Source organism: Nothobranchius furzeri, chromosome 7 (assembly GCF_043380555.1).
Source record: "Nothobranchius furzeri strain GRZ-AD chromosome 7, NfurGRZ-RIMD1, whole genome shotgun sequence".
NCBI lineage: Eukaryota > Metazoa > Chordata > Actinopteri > Cyprinodontiformes > Nothobranchiidae > Nothobranchius > Nothobranchius furzeri.
The window spans coordinates 59,834,937-59,855,208 of record NC_091747.1 but is presented as its reverse complement, the minus strand read 5'-3'; the positions used below and the strand labels follow the sequence as shown (position 1 = coordinate 59,855,208).

The following is a 20,272-nucleotide window of genomic DNA, read 5'->3' as shown; positions in this document are numbered from 1 at the left end:
CAAGAGGGTAAAGGTCACAATTCGGTCAAATGTCCCTTTAATGGCGGGCGTCAGATACCGACGCTCTGGCACAGCGCGTCGCCTCCCAACGCGCAGGGGCTCGCCACCTGCTGTCTTTTCCCAGGACTGCATCTTGTCGGTCATTATCACGTGACAGCGACTAGTCGATGAAAGGCATAAAAAGTCACTACAGAGCAGGGAAGTCAACTAGTCGACTAGTTGTTACAACCCCTAGAATATAATGACATATTTTAACTTCAGTGTTTCTTTTGAAACTTCCTAGTAAAAAAATCAGTCAAGATGCTGATAAACCTGGTATGAAGTGAAGAAGTGAAACTCAGATTAGGTTCAATCTGCTAGTTTTGTAAGGAGGACATCATGATGTGTTTATTCCCACTTCCATGGCAGCCGGTGCTTTCACTTCGTTTATCCATCGTATTTAATGACAGCATGTCACAGATGAAAGGGAATAACACGTAAAATATTACTTGTGTGAATTAGTTTTTCTTTGGTGTTTAGGAAAACACATCTAGTGAACCACTTAATGGATTTCGATTAAATTGGACTCTGCCAGTGCGCCCCAGGCTGGGACGTAATTTTGGGGGGGGACGGGTGGGACATGTCCCCCCCACTTTTTCAAAAGGCAGTTTTGGTCCCCTGCACTTTTTTCCGTCCAAAAACAATATTAGGCTCCATTAACTGGATTTGGTTGAGCACTAGGACCGAAACGGAAACCGGTTTCCTATTAGACCCGCCCAAAAGCTAATCTATTGGCTCTGCTGATACTTGCTAACGTATTATTGGCTGTTGCTGCTGTCACTCAAGTTGGAAACAGTCAGAACGTGCTCACGTTGTTTTGCTAGTTTGGAGCCGCTAGGGAACACCGGTACTGAGTCACATCGTCAACTAGACGCTGTGTAATATCAGAGCTCAGCTCAGCTTCCATTACATAACATTTGAATAAGTGTTCATTTGTGAGTCTTCGGTAGTTAGGCACAGCCAAGAGGCAGCATGTCAAGAAAACGAAAAGTGGATATAAGAGACTTCTTTCTAAGTCAAAACGTAAGTTGGAACATGTGACACCCCTGCATTAAGCTCAGACTCACCTCCTCCTTCACAAACATACTCAAAACGAACTTTTACAAACTCATCTCCTCCACATAACTGACTCCTCAGACACAATTTATTCGTATTATTATAATAATTATTATTATTTTTTATTATTGCTATTATCATCATAATTATTATTACCAGTAGTAGTAGTAGTAGAAGTGTAACTTCAAAACTTTTATCATTTAACTTTATTGTAAACTTATCTATTGCAATGTATATTTTCACATTAAAAAGCTCTGAAAAATGAACAGTATCATCATCGTCAACAGATTTTTTTCAAGCTTAATGTCAAAGATGTACACTTTTCATTAGATTTATCTTATTTTTCCATTTTTTTTGTGTGTTGAAATGCAACAACTGTTTAAACACTTTTAAGGGAAAAACATATTTAATATGTATTTATACACTCAAATGTTAGGGTGATGATCATGTGTAAAACATTAGTTCAGCATGTCCTCTAACACAGCAAATGAACTAACGGCCAGATCTCAAGAGGGACCGTTTATGTATAAATAATTTTTATACTTTTGACTAGGCCTGGGAAAGTAACACATTTTGCTGGACGATATATTGTCCAACAAATTGTTGATGATAAACGATATCATTGTCAACATTATCTAGACCAAAATAACCACTAATATAATGTTAATATATCATAATAATGCAAGTACACCCTTTAAAATGCAACAAATAAACCTTCATTTAACATTGAAATGTCCAGAACCAGAACTTCTAAACGAATAAAAATAACAAACAAAAATTAAATAAAAAAGGAATCTCACTCCCTGTTAGAAAATGTTGCACCAAAAACAATTAAAAAAAGACCCAAAACAATAAATACAATGGCCTATCCATTGTCAACAGCCAAAACTGCACTTCAATAATGATAATAAATAAAAATAATAATAGAGTTGTACATTTTTTAACTTTGATATATATATATATATATTGAGGATGGAAAAATTATTGAGATGGGCACGTGACGTGTCAAGGGGTCTTTACATAACACCCCCCACCCCAAATCCGCACAAGCCTGCTGTGTCCCCCCCACTTCTGAAATCAAAATTTCGTCCCTGGCCCCAGGGCAGCTGTGGCTACATCGTAGCTCATCCCCACCAATGTATGAATGTGTGTGTGTGTGAATGGATGAATGATACACTGTAGTGTAAAGCGCTTTGGAGTTCTTACTCTGAGATGCGCTATACAAGTGCGGGTCATTTATCATTTAAATTGTCAGAAAGTGGATACACACCCACAAAATAACCAGATTCAAGATGGCTGCCACAGCTAATCAACTTTAGCTACAATCCAGTTGAACTGAAATTATAAGTCATCCTCAACATGTCCCACGTTCACCAGTTATTATATTTATGTAGTTATCTTTAAGATTTGATGCAAACAGAAACCTCATCATCTCAAAATAGGATGACCTTGGTCTAAAATAATTCAAACACCAAGCCATTACACAAACATGCAGTTTGATAACTGCATGAAAACAAAGCCGAATAGGCTCGACACACGGGAAGTGACATCGCCTCTCCTCCATTCATTTTCAATGACAAAGCGATAATCGCGGGTCTCCCTCCTACTAAGCGAAACGCAAAAAAATGTGCGTGTGAAATTTTGCGCTTGTGCACGTGTCGTGCACAGGCGACTCAGCGACGCGATCCCAGAAAGTCGAAATATTTTCAACTTTTCATCGCTGTCGCTCGGACGAGGACCAATCAACTGAGGTTTCATTCACTGACCAATGAGCGGGCAGGATGCTCCGTACATCTCCGAGCAAACATGGACTCTGTTTCTCCTTCTGTGACTGTGTTCATCTCAATGTGAGGTCCAAACCGTGTGATAAATGGAAGCATGTCCTGATAGACAGAGAGTAGCCCTCTCCTGGTTTGTAATATGGGATGAGCCCATTCTCTGTTTTTTTAATATAGTAAAATCAGAAGTAAGATTTCACATAACTCTAGCAGCACCTTGTGAAACATCATATCTACCGCTTTTTAACTCTGAACCGCTTAAATAACCTTAATTCCCTCCAACCTGACACAGCCAATAAAAAACAACGGAAGATTTGATTTCGCCACGGAACAGAACGCCTTTGCTTTGCCGCTGGCCACGGGTCGCCTCCCATGTGTCAGGTAGTAAAAGCGACAGCGACGAATTTAGCTGATCGCGGTCGTTTGTCGCCTCCCGTGTGTCGAGCCCATTATTGTATACAGTGATCCCTCGTTTATCGCGGTAGATGCATTCCAGACCTGGCCGCGATAGGTGAAAATCCGCTAAGTAGGGACACCATATTTACAGTACAGTACTATATTAAATTATCGTATGATCACAATCTCTTTTTGTGGGTAAAACTCAAGAAAAAACATTTTTACTTGGTTTTTTATAGTTTTATTACAAAAAGTGCATTTTATGATGAAATTGATGAAAAAACAGGAATTTCTTGATATTTCGCATAGAAAACTACCGCGAATCGGTGAAAAATACCGCAAATCGGCGAATTTCCCTTGAATAAGGCTCCAAAGAAAAAATCTGCGAAGTCGTGAATCCGCGATAAACGAACCGCGAAGTAGCGAGGGATCACTGTATACTGTGATGAATCAACCACAGTGGGCGAAAACAAGCTGACTGAAAATCACAATGAGATAATTAAAAGAACACGATAAACAGGGTTGGAATACGCGCATTATGTGGTTTAACCATCAGCGGCTTCTTTAATTCAAGTCCTCAGCTTCCATGATTCATCTGAGAAAGTGAATTTTTCAGTGAATGCAGCATTCACCACTGAGTCAAATGTTGACTCATTAAATCAGATAAACACTTTATTCAAACGAGTTTAATAAAGTGTGACACAGAGTTATACTATTCCAACCCATTAAATAAGATGTTTTATGGTGCTTACTCCAAACACACGGGTGAAAATTGCCACGCTGAGCACAAAAACACGCAGAAGAGTGCAGAGATGTATTTGAACACAACAGAGACCCATTTCTTGTTGCTTGTAAGACGTAACTTGAGAGTTGGGTTCATGCAATCAGCTCCCTGACTGCTCGCTTTCATCGTCTTATCCTCCCAGCTTCAGCGAGCTGCAGTCAGTCACAACATTCAGACGCAAACGCCCAAAAATCTGACCTAGATGTGCCAAAAACGCAGCAACTTCTTACAGAAGTTTCAGCTCATCCGAGAAAGAGTGGGAGCTCAAAACTCGGTGTGTGTCAAGCGTGTGTGTGAGAACAAAGTGGATGTCAGGGGCACTTAGAAACCGGCAGGTCGACCCGTAAGAGGAACATCCGTCAAACTTAGCCTCTTAACTGGGTGGAAACAACTCCTCAGACAAGATGAACCACAACAATTTGCTGCTCAGAGCGAGCTGCCTTTGTTCCTAAAATGTTTCGCCTTCCAGTGTAATTGGAGCAAAATAAGAAGCACTGAAAGACTTGTGGTTTAGTATTTTACAGGGAAATCTTTCTCAGAGCATGTGAAGCGTGCTACAATACCCGGGCGAAGCACAGCGATGTGACAAAAGTATCAGAAAACAAATTAAAAACAGTTTTCAATTGATTGCATTGTTCATTATAGGGCCAAAACCATGAAGACGTCCTTGTGATTTAGGTTTCATGGTGATTTCATTGTGAGGTAGAAATGTTAACCTTTTATTCAAACATTTCCTTGTCCTCAATTTTGTTGTACGTTTGGGTAAAATGAAAATAAAGGAGTATTTTATTCTATTTATCAGGATTTTTTATGAGAATGTTTTGCTAGTTTAGTAATCTAGACACACCGTTGAATCAGCAGATTATTCTCCAAGCATTTCGGGGAAAACGTTCTGTGGGTTGATGAGACAAAACTAGAACTTTTGGGAAAGTGTTTGCTCTGTTTCATGTGGTGTAAAACTGTGGTGGTGGTGTGATGGTCTGGGGCTACTTTGCAGTTTCAGGAACCTGGATCACTTGCTGTAACTGATGAATTCTGCTCTCTAGCAGAAAATTCTGAAAGGGAATGGCTGACCTTCAACCCTAAAGACCAAATTCACTCGTGTTTCAGTTCCTTTGCAGTGGTCTCTAGTGTCGATCTCTGAACAAAGCTCTCACACTCCTGTTTCAGGAAATAAATGTCAGCCGGAGCAGAGTTGAGTTGAAGACGGCAGGTTTAGGAGTCTTACTCACGATTATTTCCTGATGTTCAGACATCTCGTCTCTGATTGGCTAACAACAACGCTACAAGGAGAATGTACTTTCTGCGGCAGTTGAAAAAGGCCAAGCTGCCAGCCCAGATGATGGTGCAGTTTTACACGGCCATCATTGAGTCCATCCTCACCTCCTCCATCACTGTGTGGTACGCTGGAGCCACAGTGAGGGACAAACATTGACTGCAGCGCATTGTGCGCTCTGCTGAGAAGGTGATTGGCTGCAGCCTGCCATCTCTCCAGGACCTGTACATCTCCAGAACTCGGGGGCGTGCAGGCCGGATAGCAGCTGACCCTTCGCACCCGGGTCACAGACTTTTTGGGCCGCTTCCCTCAGGCAGGAGGTTACGGTCCATCCGGACCAGAACCTCCCGCCATAAGAACAGCTTCTTTCCATCTGCTGTTAGACTTGTGAATAGATTATAAATACACAACCATGCTGGTCTTCTGTACTCGACACAACGTCACGTTATCGGCCATGTTACCATTACCTGCCATTTTTTATCGCTGAAAGTTTTATTCTAGTTTTTTATTCTATTTTATTCTATTTTTAATCTTATTCATGGTATATGTAGCACATTAGTACCGAAGCAAGTTCCTAGTTTGTGAATTGTTTGTTCACTGACAACGGCAATAAACCTATTCTGATTCTGACAACCTTTGCAATGTTGATGTTCTAAAGAAGTTCTGTCATGTTGTGGAGTTGCTAATGCTAATGGTTAGCTTCTAGCCAAGATGTGCTCTGCTCTCTCCTGAACGTGAAATCAACAACAGCCTTCCACGGCCATGAGTCGAGGTGGGTGAGTCCATTAATGGAAATTTACCGTGTTACGTAGACCGCACTTGCTTTTCTAATCTCAGCATTATGTGGCTAATGCAGGAAATAGGGGTAGGAGGCTATTTGTTGAGCCTGCACGTAAAATCATTTTTCAAAAACAACAAGTAAAAATGGTTCCTCGGTGAACTTGCTTCATAAACACGCTGGAAAACCCACCAGTGTAGCTGATTTCAATCAGTTCTGTAGAAATAAGTGTTTCACAACTCTCCCACAGCAACATTAAAGATCCTTTAGTGTTCAGCACAAACGCCTGATTGTCGCAATCAAGAGTTTTGCAATTAATTATTTGGTTCAAGATGCAATTATTCCTAAAGTGACTGAAAATTAGCCTCATTGGTGGGTTGTTTAAGTATAAAACTGAGCCAATTTCTCTTGATATCGTGCCAAACACTTACTTTATCCCTAAATAAGAATAAAATACCGAGTTGTTTCAGGATTAAATGCTTCATTTGGCCGAATTCTCGTTCTTTGTAGAATAAGTTCTCTGGATAAAAAATAGCGCAGCATAATTGAATTATTAGCACCTACAGTATAGGTTCTGCTTATAGAGAGATGTTCAGTCGAGTTTAGCAAGCATCGGTGGCATCGGATATAGCTCCTTCCATTACAGCCGCATGAGGAGGCCATGGTTTCAAGTGGCGGAGATGATTTCTTCACAGACAGGAGCCTGAATAATCATGTTGCATATGGAATGAAACTCTGATGCACCTTTGGGGGTCATTATTAACAGCGTCTGCAATCCTGCTTTCAGCAGCTCGTCGCAATGAGATTATCTGAGAACTAAATGATTTTTTTTCCCTTTTCCCCACATTTATGCTGCACCTTTGGAATACATTATCTTAGTTTCCAAGCACAGTAACTGGAATTCATTTTGCACTGAGACTGAAGAATGATTAAATGTGTTAAATCACCCTTTGCTTTCTAAACAGCATCAGTTCTACATGCACAGTGTTTAAAGGCACTTCTGTTTTTAAGATGTACTTGGCTCAAATCCTCTTCACACAATCCCGATGATGTCGGGATTAGAGCAACATCACTCCCAGGACATTATAGCCAAACTTAGGATCAAATGCCTACTTGGTGATTTGGGTCAGTGCTGTCCAATCCGGGTTATGGGAGAGCTTCTGTCCTGCAACTTTTAGAACAGGGATGCCCAATCCTGGTACTGGAGGGCTGGTATTCAGCAGGTTTTAGTTGTTCCTCTGCTCTAAAACACTTGATTTCAATCATCAAGGGTGGACAGCTTTCTGCGGAGCTTGATGAACTGCTGATAAGGTGATTCAACCATTGAATCGAGTGTGTTGGAGCAGAGGAACAACTAAAACATGCTGGATATTTTCCTTCCAGGACCAGGATTGGACACTCCTGTTTTAGATGTTTCTCAGCTTCAAGACACATGAATCAATGGTTAATTAAACATCTTCTGCAGAACATTGGGAAATGCCAAAAAGCCAATTCAAGCACTGAGTCAGGTGTGTTGGAGAAGGAAAACACCTAAAACATATACAGAACAGTGGCCTTTGACTAGATTTAGAATGACAGGTAAGTCCTTCTTGATCAACAACCTCCCATCGTACCTCATTGTTTCCTGCTGACTGTTACTGAACTGCTATCCGACTAAAACGCGTTCTGCTGCAGCCAAATGTCCAAAAACTGGATTCAGTCAGAACACCTGATGCCACTTTCCTACATCCCAGTTTTCATGAATGCCTACGTTTCTTGGCCTTCTTTCCGAACCCCAACCCCTCCTTCACGATGACCACGTCAGGCCAAACTCAGATTTGTGTTCCTGCATCCAACAGGTTGGTGCCTCTTCTGATCTGATGGCACTGCTGAACATTTACAAGTTTGAAGTTCCACCAAATATGCACTAAACCAGAGTCAGAGCTAGCTTAGCACCATTATTTCATTATCAGGGGCTAAAAATTGGGTTGTAGAAGCAAAGGATTGTCGGCATTTCTGTATGAACTCTGATGGCTAGAACACACACACACACACACAAAAAAAAAACTTTTGTCTGTAGCAGCAGGTTGGACCAAAATAACTAGAACAAATGCCAAGACTGTCTAAAAATAGTTCTATTTTCATTAAAACACTCAAATTAGCACTAGAAAATGAGCTAATTGTCTCTAATCGTCCTATAGTATAAGTACTATTTCACATATTTGAATTGGGCCAAAATACTGCATAAATCCACTTCCTTCAGAAATCCTTTGAAGTCTTGAACCCAAGTTTTTTTTGCTTTTTTATTAGTTTTTATTTTCTGACCAAAAATGGTTAATTCTGAACGTTTTAAAAAATGAATTTCAAAGAGATTTATAACCACAGCGTTCAACAAGAAATGGAAACATTTTTTGGAATGGCATTTATAAATATTGTCACCAGCTGGTGCTTATGAATCCTACGTAGAATGCCGTGTAAGTACCTCACTCTGAAATGGTGTTTAACAATAATTAGAGATCAGCAGAAACCCTTCTGAAACACAAACAGGGTTTATAGAACGAAATGTCTCTCTACACTGTAATCATCTACAGAACGTCTTCTTGCAGAGAGAAAATTAAACATTTACTGAAGAAAAAAAAAACATTTGAAGCTGTGCAATTACAAATGTGTCCAGTTCTTAAATGTTTATTTAAAGAACAAGCTCCCGCACCAGCCCTAATCTGGCCCTCGAATCTCTTTAGGGTTGAAAAAATGAATAATCCCACCCATGAGGTCTGGGCAGAACAATTTAGAAAAGAAATTTTCTTTAATTTTGTGAAACTTCGCAGAATTCAGGGATTCAATTAGCGGTTAATCCATAAGAACGATAACCTGAAGGAGGAGGGAAACGGAAAAGTATCTGCACAAACAAACCCGCTGTCCTTGAGGAATGATTCATGGAGTCACGTCATCCTGAGGCTCCACTTCGTTGCTCCACACACCTAATTAATCCCCACCAACTTCCAGTAACACATTTGACAAGGCCAGTGCATATACGAAAATGCACGTTCCTTTAAAAAAATAAAATACCCTTCAGTTTGGAGGACACTGTCTGTGCCTTCACAGGTGAAAGGATCCAGCTTGTATGCGTTCAAAAGGTATTTCTGCACAAAAAGGAGGAAGTGGAGAGATGAGGGTGAGTTTAACCACCTGCATGGTTTTTCAAGTTTTTTTGTTCACTTCCTGCCAGGAAGTTTTGTTCATATGTCGAGTGGTATTTTTATTCTGACATTTTTACGTCTAAAATAACACTTAAAGAGCAAGTCACCCCCAAATAAACTTTTTTGCTGATAAACTAAATAAACGAGTGTCTAATCGTGCTGTAGACACGTGTCGTCAATAATTTGGCACTTCAGTGCATCTTAGTTAAAATTTAAATATTCTGCCTAAAACTGGCAGTGTTGTGCCGTTGTCAGGTAAAAACTCTGCACTGTATTTTAATTGAAATCTGCCACCACTATTGGCTAAGAGGTATGCTATGATGTAAACTGGTACATTATGATGTCACAAAGCTGTCGTGAGCCTGTGTGTGTGTATTTGTTAGCAGCTTCACCCTCGCGGTCTGCCAGGCAACAGCATTTGTTGCATTTTTCAAACATGAAGTGGGAGTGGAGTTAGATTCTGGTAGGGGTTGACTTGCTCTTTAAGTTTTCAGCTTCTCCCCCTACTGGTTGAAATTGGAATTACAAATGTCGTAAACAACCCTGCAGCAGGCTTTGAAGGTAATGGCCCAGTCTTCATGTTTTTAAGTCCAGGCTCAAGGCCCATCTTTTTAGGTTAGCTTTTATCTAAATATTTACTACAGTTTTATTCCTTGTTTTACATGATTATATTTTATTGCTTGCACGGCATGTTTTATATGATTATATTTTAGCAGTTTTATTATTTAATATTATTTTACTGTCTATATGATTTTATTTATTACTTATTTTCTAACTTTTGTCATTTATATTAGCTCTTTTATTGTATTTTTACTCATTTTAATCCAATGTTTCCTCTGTAGGGGCCCTCTGCCCCGGGAGCGGTGGTCGACTGTAGCTTCCTGGGCGCTCTATAGGTGGGGGTCTATGCTCCTCTGAGCGCCCTGACTTACTGTGGAAGACCTGATGCTGCCGGGGCAGACGGCTCCTCTGATGGTGTTTCCTTCCCTTACCTTACTTGGCTCATCTGGACTCAGCCAAATATAATTTTTACTTGTGTGTGTGTGTGCGTGCGTGTGCTTGCAAATGTCTGTTAATGTTTTTAACCTGTTATGGGAATCTGGGGTCATTTTGTAAAGCACTTTGTTTGAAAAGCGCTTTAGAAATAAATTTGATTGATTGATTGACAGTCTCAATACTCGCTGTTGCACCCTTGCGCCCTTCATTTGCATGTTCCCGGCCAGGGGCGCGAGTGCGAAGGGTGTCCCGATTCTCAAGTGCGGAAGTTGACCACGCCCCCATTGCACCCTTAATCTGCACTTCACCCAAGTCTGCAGCGATGCGGACCTCGGGCAGGGGAATTACCCACGAGTCACACTAACTGATTTTCAGGAGAAAAGGCTCAAGTTCCTTTTCTGAAAATATGTATTTTCTAATGAAATCAGTTAATTTTAGGATGATTAGTTGATGCTCTAAAACATTTAGACAAAGCAGCAATACATGTACATTTATTTCAAATAACTGTTTGGCTGTTTGTTTAAAAGTTGTAAATAAAGGTTTTTGAAAAAAGCATCACAGCGACCAGCATCCCGGCATGCGTTGTGATCGATGACGCAACACTCCCCGTCTCAGTTCTGCGATTATTTGCACAGTTGTGCACTACGCATTCGAACCCTACTGCACACTTTCTCCAAGTGCACTTTGCTGACGTTGGCAGGGCGCAGTGCGAGTATTGAGAATGGGCCAATGATGTCATCAGACATGGTGTTGCATTTTGATAACCGGCAGTTCAGAAACAAAAAAAAAGTTGGACTTTCCTTTTTCTTGGTGTTATCATTGACTCCGACCTTAGCTTCTCTGGACATATTAAGGCTATAACTAAATCAGCGTTTTGTCACCTTCATCAGATATCATGAGTCAGAGGTCTCATGTCCAGACCAGACTTAGAGAAACGTATTCATGCTTTTATTTCTAGTCGGCTGGACTGCTGCAATGGTCTCCTAACTGGTCTTCCCAAAAAAGCTGTGAAGCAACTGCAGCTTGTTCAGAACTAGAGAATGGAGCACATCACTCCTGTTCTTAGCTCTCTACACTGGTTACCAGTAAACTACAGAAAAGATTTCAAAGTGCTCCTACTAGTTTATAAATCACCCAATGGCATGGGACCAGAATACACGTCAGATCTCATCCCTGTATAAACACCCAATAGGGCTCTGAGATCCCTTGGAAACAATCAGCTGGTAGAACCTCGGGTCAGAACAAAACATGGTGGAGATGCATTTAGTTACTACGCTGCTCACATATGGAATCAGCCGCCCCAGGACCTCAGATCTGCCCCAACCCTCGTGTTGTTTAAAACCAAACTAAAACCCTCATGTACTCATCAGCCTTTAAATGAATTGTTTCTTATGCTGCGTCGTAACCGGTTTGGGGGTGAAACTTGATGCTCACATCAATTCTGTGATCCGGTCCAGTTTCTTTCACCTGAGACGCCTTGCAAAAATTAAGCATATGCTGTCGAGAGCCCACCTGGAGCGGGTACTGCATGCCTTTGTAATTTCTAGGCTTGACTACTGCAGCTCTCTCTATGCAGGGTTGTGTCAGTCATCACTGCGTCGCCTACAGGTTGGGCAGAACAGCACAGCCAGGTTCCTGACTGGGACCAGGAAACGGGACCACATCAGTCCGGTTCTGGCCACGCTGCACTGGCTTCCGGTTTGTTATCGTTCACAATTCAAAATCCTCGTCTTTGTTTATGATTTCTTCCAGGGTGGTGCTCCCCCCTATCTATTCACTCTCCTGAACAGACACTCCCCATCACGCGCTCTGCTCTCCTCTGACCAAGGCCTGCTCGCTGTCCCTCGTTCTAGGTGTCGTACTCACGGGGACCGGGCTTTCTCAGTCCTAGCACCGTCACTCTGGAACCAGTTGCCACCCTCAGTTAGGCTGTCCCCATCTCTGCCAGTCTTTAAGAGTCACCTAAAAACACACCTCCTCCGCTTGGCGTTTCCTGAACATGTTTGATTTTGGCCCTCTTTTATGTTGAATTTATTTCACAGTTTTCACTGGTTCACTCAATCCATTGTTTTACACATTTGTCCTGTACCAGAATGTTTCACCTTTTTTGTAATTTGTATTTTGTCATTTGAATTGCTTTTATTTTTGATTTATTCAATATATTTACCTACAACTGTACCATGTTCAGCGCTTTGGGCTTCCTGACAGGGTTGCGGCAGGCGCTTTATAAATAAAGCTTTGATTGATTGATTGATTGATTGATTGATTAAACTTTAATTCCATTAGTGTGCATTTTAACGTGATTTTATGTTGTTTTCAGATCATGTCCTGATAATTGAATTGCCTCTGTGTTTGAAATGTGCTCTATACATAAAGCTGCCTTGCCTTGCCTTTCTTCCAGGCTTTGCCATGATGCCAACAAAAAAGCAAACTTCTTCTTCCTGTGCCTTTTATTGACAGTCAGCGAACTGAAAAAGCTAACTGTTAGAATTTATTTGCACTACTGGCACAGTAAAGCCATAAAGCAAGTAGAGACCTCCCACTTGTGCCTACACGAACCACCAAAGCTGTTCAGGGCAGTTTTCGGCTACAGGGAGCTGTCCCATGTGAAGCTGCTCAAGTTTCTGGTTCAAGAACCACTGAAACCAGTTTGAAAGCAATAAGTTAAAGACTTAAAACTCTTCAGTGCTACTTTATAAAATGCTGCATAAAACTATAAACAAACAGCCTGTTTTAATTTACTTTCATAATTTTAGAAACCTCCAATCTTCAGTGACAGAACATCATAAACGGGGACCCGCTGATTACTCACAGTGAGTATAAATTAATTATAATGTACGCACACTGACAGCTATATTAACTGATTTAACTGCGGCAGTGCGTAAAAATCATTTCAAGGAGCTTCATGAGCCCGAATGCAAACAGATGGTCTACTGATTAAACCTAAAAAAAGAGAGGGAGCCTGAAGGTCAGTGGCAAGTGAAACTTTGATGCTTTAAAACACCTAAACAAAAGGTAGATGGCTTAAATATGTGACTGAGAAGGCACACCCGGGACCTGTTTATGAAGCAGTTGCAGCAGCTAAATTTAATGAGCTTTACCGACCTTGACTAAATCTGTAAAAGCTAGATTTGGATGTAAAGGGTGATATTAGACACCAGCACCCGTGCCACACAAGGACAGAGTCACCGCCGACACTTTGTTCTTTGCATTGTTTGTGGGGAGATTGATTGTGAACTCTAATGGGCATGTCTGTGCATAACAATAGCTGTGTAAACACAGCAACGTGAAGCGTGTGCAGCTGAGGCGCCCTCCTCCCCACAGCCCTCCTCCAGCCCTGCATCGCGTACCTGGTGTCAACAGGATGACGGAGGTGACGATTAGCGAGCAGATGACCAGAATGACAAGGAGGGCGATCGCTATTCCCTTCCAGTTCCTCTGAGGAGGGTTGCTGCCCACCAGCTCCTGTGGAGACGGCAGAGGAGAGAAGGAAAACGGTCAGGAACGTTACAACCAGTCAGATTTATGTAGAATTAATGAGGCAGAAAAAAGGAAAGAGGTGAGAAAGAGAAGTCAAAAATCTGGATGGGTGCAAATGGCAAGCTTATAGGGGAAAAAAGATGTGGGTGTCAGTCAAGGACGAACATGAGTCAGAGTCGCAGCTTCTCCAGGAGACTCGATGGCAGCAGCAGCAGCAGCAGCAGGAGGAGGAGGAGGAGGAGGAGGAGGGGGAGAATACTTAATGAGTGAAGGATCAGCGGCCATCACACGCAAACGAATGTGACAGATAAAAATGGAGCTCACGACACGGTGGTGAATTGCACGCCTAACGCCGGTGCAGAGAGAAGCTTTGGCTCTGGCGAAAGCGCTCGGAGTAATGAGCAACCTTGGGGGCATTCTTTTCATGTGTGACCCATGAGTCCAAAAGAGATGAACCTGATGAAGCTTTGTTTAGTTAAACATTGTTATTTAATGAAAAATGAATCAAAAGGTGCGGTGGGAAATGCCTTTTCAGAACACGAGCGCTTGTGTTTGTTCTTGATGTAAAATGGGTCGGACACAAAGTGATGTGTAGCAGGTGGCTCGCAGAACAATTAGAGGAGAGGAAAAGTTGCAGAATGAATTAGGGCAATAATCCCTGAAAGTTCAATCAGCAGATCTGGATATTGGACATTCTCCAGACTTCCAGTCTGGAGTTTCAGCTTCATATTTATGAAGTTGTGAATCCTAACGCCAGTTTCTCCTCAGGCTGGGACTGCGGGAGAAGTTGGAAACACAAAAGTGTAAGAAAATTAGCTAAATTTTGTTTGAATCACGGTAAAACAGTAACCCTTAAGGTTGGTTTATAGTTGACGCGTCCGCGAGGTTCGCATGGCTCCGCGTGGCGAAATTGCGTCATTTTAACAACCACGCCCCTCCACCGCGCCTCCGCACGGCCCAAAATTTCCGCACAGCGCAACTAGGAAATTTTCTAACCACGCGGACGGTTGTACGCGGAAAAACATGGCGGACTGGCAAGAACTAGTATGGCAGAGGTTTGTAAATACAGACATTTGTATGATTCAGCTCTCAGAGATCACCGTGATCAACATGTTGTTAATAATTCTTGGAGAGAAATAGCTCGCACTGTCGGAAAAGACGAGGACGCTGTTAAAAAATGCTGGAATGCCATGTTGTAAACAACAGTAATTTCTACTTCTACTATGGTGTAGTGTTGGATGCATGCCGTAGAGCTCCATGCTGCCCCCTACAGTTTGGGAGAATATTGGCTCACCGCAGAGACGAGCAGCATGAACCATAAACGCTGCGAGTTGTGAAGCGCGTTCCATCCGCGAGCCGCATCACCAAGCGGAAAGTGAATGCTTCAAGCCTAAACCAAGCTTAACCCTTCACCACTAGTTTATCCATTGCTCCATCCTAAAACTCCACTTAGGATCCCAAACTCAGACTTGGAGGAGTCAAGAGTTCTATAGAGCGCCCAAGGTCATGAACAGAACCACATCATCTGCAAAAAGCAAAGCCAAGACCGTGACACCTTCCTGTACATGAATCCAACTTCAGAGTTTCCCCCAGTGCTTTATAAGCCTGGCGGCCAGCCAGGCTTTGCTTGGCCACCCGACAGGCTAAGCGTCATGCCCCGCCCCCCTCTCCGACGTGTCCGGTGACACGAACAGCGCAACGAAACTAGAGCCCTCCATCTGCTGATACTGGTGAGAAACAGCAGCGGAACGTGTTTAACCCCCCACCCCCGCTCTCATGGAGGAGCACTGCCCCCCCCCCCCCCCCCCCCCCCCCCAACATTCAAAAACGCCAGGCTTAACTCAACTTCTGGGGGAAACCATAGACCTGACATAATTTACACAGCTCCCGTATGTCATTTCCTGACTGGCCCAATCTGAACTGCAGAGCTTGATGTCTTCTGGAAGAATCTAGCCAAGCTGCACAACTCTATCCCAGTATGTGCTCAATGCATGCCGATGTGCGAGCGGTGGAACCAAACCCACCACTACCCATGCTGGGGTAAGAGGAAACATCTTTAGGTCTGATTGTAGAATTCCAAGCTTGCAATTGAAAAGACCAGATCTGAAAATACATTTCAGATGATGCGTGAAACAGCTTCACTAAACAAGAAAGTCTCGCTGGATTCCATTCAGACATTTAGGATTACAGCGACCTGGATGATCGAGAACCTTCACCAACACTTCAGTTATTCTCTTCTTATTAGTCTAAAGTGTGAGCTGAGGCACAATGGCTGAGGAACCTCGACAGATAAAGCAGCTGGAGGAATAAAAACATGATTTTTTAAAACCGCCGTCGCCGAACAGTCCCACAAGTAAGAGCTAAATCATAACCAAGAGGGAGTCCCAAAAAACAAACTGTTAATGGAGGATTAACACGTTTCTAATGCATTTATAAAGGATAAAATGGAGAAGCAGAGCACATACTTTAGGGACCTATGACTGCAGTGTTAATGAATACACACCACGGCTTTAATGAAGCTGAATGGCTGAGGTAAGAAACAAACCTTTTAGTGACCCCTTTCCACACTGTAATTGAAAAGAGCCGAGAAAATCATTAGCCTGCAGATAAGAACAATCAGGTCCATTTACCAGACTGTCCATTAGCCACATTTATTAAAACCCCGGACCAGTTCATTAGTTCGATGGTGCTTTGATGGGCAAAAAGAAGGACAGCTCAAGAAGACGCAAGATTAAAAGTTCTTAAGACATTTTTAAAGACTTGTTTCCACATATCGGTTATTTTATTCAAATGTTGGACTTACTTTGGAGACAAGAGGAAAAAACGTATCATTAAAGCTCATAAAAAATTATATTTTCAGGTTTCTTGGAATTATTTTAAATATCTAACTTGAAAACCTGTTTAGATCACTTTGAGCCAGTACTTTAAACTAAAGCATTAATGTTACTTGATGACATTTAAAAGTTGAATCCTCAAAATTCAAAAGTGTCCAACAACACTAAAGATGTTTCCAAACACAATGCTGCTAATGTTCAAAAAGGTTCTGGAGGGCATTTTGACTAGAACGTTTACACCTCAGTCTTGTTGACGTAACCTAAAGGTCCCTGGTTCGGTTCTGGGTTTCGGCACCATCCGTTACGGGTAGGTCTGTAGGAAACTCCTTTCTTTCCTGGACAATCTCCAGCTGTTGGACCTTACTTTCCTGGTTCTTTACTTCCAGGGAAGGAAGACCGATAACACTCTGTTTCTGATACACTCCACAAAAGACCATTATGGAAAACAAGCATGGAAAAGAATCCAAACAAGACACTTTGACCCCCTGAAGCCACCCTTTCATGGTCATCAAGGACCCAAATCCTCTCATACATCGGTTTTTATCCTGTGTGCTACAAACAAAATGTGAGAAAACATTAGGTGCTGATGTCACCAAGACCGAAGCCACTCCAGCATACTTTCTGTACTGGACAGATAAATAATGGGGGCATGATCTAAGCCGCGTCCCAGATCAAATAAATTATCCAACAGTCCTAAAACTAAAAGATTCATCCATACAAACACAAATTGATATATATGTGAATAGATTAAAATAGTTTTCTAGATTTTTTAGCAGAAGCAGGATGCATGAAAATACTAAGCAGAGCATTTAATGACGAGTCATGATAGCCTGCCTGCTTTCGTTTATCAGCTGCTGTGAGGACGATTTCACGCACTTTATTTATTGTTTTAAAGTCACTGAACCAAGTCTCAGATGCATCGAAAGTTGATTGAAATGAATGAGTGCAATAAAGAGAGCCATAAACATAAATAAAAAGATGCCAAGTCATGAGTTCAGGTCTGCCTCTGGATCATCCCGGCATCCACTGATAAATGAATGTTGTGCTGACAGCCTCAAATGTGATTTAATTAGCATTTTTTTAGACTCAGCCACAAATAAATCAGTTTATTGTAAAGAAACGAAGAAGACGTTGAAGTAAAATTTGTTTTATAGAGAATAAGCATTAATACAGTCTCCAATAATGGAATTTAGGACACCCTTTGCACAAGAACGGAGACGTAATAATAAAACTCAACTAGAACACATGGTGTTTACAGGGTTTTGGAGAGGTGTGTATTAAGAATGCCGTGGACTCACTTGTACTGGTTTTCAGTTTTGCCACGTTTGTAGTGGTTTATGTTCGTGGGGCGCCCTAAATTTCAACATTTTACAAATGTATCTGTGTTTTAGATAAATATCAGTGTGAATGATTTTGCATTAGCTTTTGAAATTTCACCTACTTAAGACACATACAGCAGCTCTTACTTATTTCTGCCAATAGATGGCAGAAGTGGACAGTTTAGTTTAGCGAGTGACTGGTTGTTGCTCCCACGCATTCTACCATAAGCTAACTGTGGGAAATTAAGCCATACATGTTTCATTTTGTACTCTAGAGCTCATTTAAAGCTCTGTTTAGTGATCCGGACAAGATAAAACCTATTTATGACACCAGAAATAAAGTTCTCATGGTTCCGTGTGTAACGTTAGCGTTGTTTCTGGGTCCTGGGTGGACGCACATCTACAACGTGGGACTCTCAAGCACTGATGTGTCCTTAAAGCACGCATGTTGATGCTGTAGGGGTGTTATATAAAGCCCGGTTTGGCTTGTTCATGTCCAGGCACAATATGATAGGATCGTTGGAAGACATTGCTGCTGATGTAGAGCGTGAAGGTGGACACCAAAAAGGAAGAAGATTGTTACATGTAATATTTTGCCTTATTCGGGCTCACCTGGCAAAGTAGCTATCACAATTTTCTGGGATTTCAATTGTGCAATGGCCTGAGATCCAATCCAATCCAAGAGATTAACTGAAAAACAATAACAAAAGATTTGGTAACACTTTAGTTTAGGGAACACTAATTAACCATTAATTAGCTGCCAATTAATATGCATATTAGTGGACTACTAAGTAAGAATTAGTCACTATTAAGCTATTATTAGGTGCTTATTACCAATGCTGTAATTCTAACATTAACAGGCCATAAATTAAGAGTTTTATCATAATAAGCCATTCATAATAGTTTGTTAACTGAAAGTAAACGGTTTGTTGCTGATTAACGCTCATGCTAATTAGCTCAAATCAATATGTGGCTTTTAACAAAGTAATTCAAGGGGAATGGTTATTCTGCATTAATAACCAAAAATATTATGTTCTGGTATTATGTAAATAAACATCAAACTCTACATGTTAATAGAGCCTAAACAACAATTGTAAGCAAGAATCTGTTCCTCGTTCTAAAGTCAGATTTTGTTCATACCTAATTACCAGTAGTTTAGTATTAATTAACCACTTTAAGGCAAGAATTACTATTCCCCTTGAATTGCTTCTTTAAAAGCCACATATTGGTTTGAGCTAATTAGTGTGTGTGCTAATCAGCAACAAACTGTTTACTTTCAGTTAACAAACCATTATGAAGGGCTTATTATGATAAAACTTCTAATTTACGTCGGCCAGTTAATGTTAGAATTACGGCATTGAGGTATTAAGGTAGCGCGACTCGGGTTGCGAATGACCACAGTCACCAATTCTTGTACAACTGTGTGTACTGAAATTCTAATTTCCCTCTGAGATTAATAAAGTATCTTTGAATTGAATTGAATTAGTAATAAGCTGTAAGTGCTTAATAATGACTAGTTCAGACTTAGTAGTCCACTAATATACATTTTAATTGGCAGCTAATTAATGGTTAATTTGTGTTCCCTAAACTTAAGTGTTGCCCGCACTGTATAGCTTTGAGTAGATCCAATGAATCAGAGTGACCAAATGTTTGAGGCTCTTCAAAACTTCCACGTTTGAACACCGATCATTAAACAGATGTCTACAAATCTCACTTCCACACAAAACTGTCAGCTTACAACCAACTCACTCAGCTTTCAGACCAAAAATCAGACCTTCTCGTTAAGAAGTAACTTTGCATTTTCAACTTCCTCAGCATGACGTGCACAGTTTGTGTTTGTGGCTTCACTAATTAGAGATAAAGTTCAGCAGACAGCCAATTAAGAGTAAACAAGCTATCGAATCTGCAAGTGTGAAATTGCCAAAAATGTTATTTGTTGCTAATGAATCAACAGCATTTCTGCGTAGATCAGACTTGTGGGAATATGCAGATGTTAGAGAAAGCTGTACAATTGTTTTGATTTGGAACCAGCTGGGGTGAGGCATTTTAATAACTGAAACACGCACGAGGAATCTAAAATGAGCACCAACAGAAGCTTTGCACCAAATTTGTGTAGTTTCTTTGTTTATCCAGATCACCACGGGCTACTCACCACACACAGTCTGTCTTTAGAATACAGACAGGCCGAAAACCTCGCCTAATCTTCCCAATCCTGCCTCTGTGATTTATAATTATAATAATGAATGGACTAATTAGGTCGACCCGATGTGCTGAAGTAATGCCAAGGTGATTACAAAGGACTGGAAGATTAGAGACAGACGGGGTGTAAAAAAAGACCTCGCAGGAACAGTGAATAA

General features: G+C 41.3%; 1 protein-coding gene across 6 annotated transcripts in view; it reads right to left on the bottom strand.

The window, feature by feature from the left end:
- LOC107383076 (A-type potassium channel modulatory protein DPP6) overlaps positions 1–20,272 on the bottom strand; it is a 371,266-nt gene that overhangs the window by 107,325 nt on the left and 243,669 nt on the right. For all 6 annotated transcript variants that reach the window (XM_054751024.2, XM_015955500.3, XM_054751025.2 and 3 more), the window contains one exon: positions 13,633–13,747. In XM_054751024.2, coding sequence (XP_054606999.2) covers positions 13,633–13,747 — 115 coding nt within the window. The remainder of the gene's footprint in view (positions 1–13,632; positions 13,748–20,272) is intronic.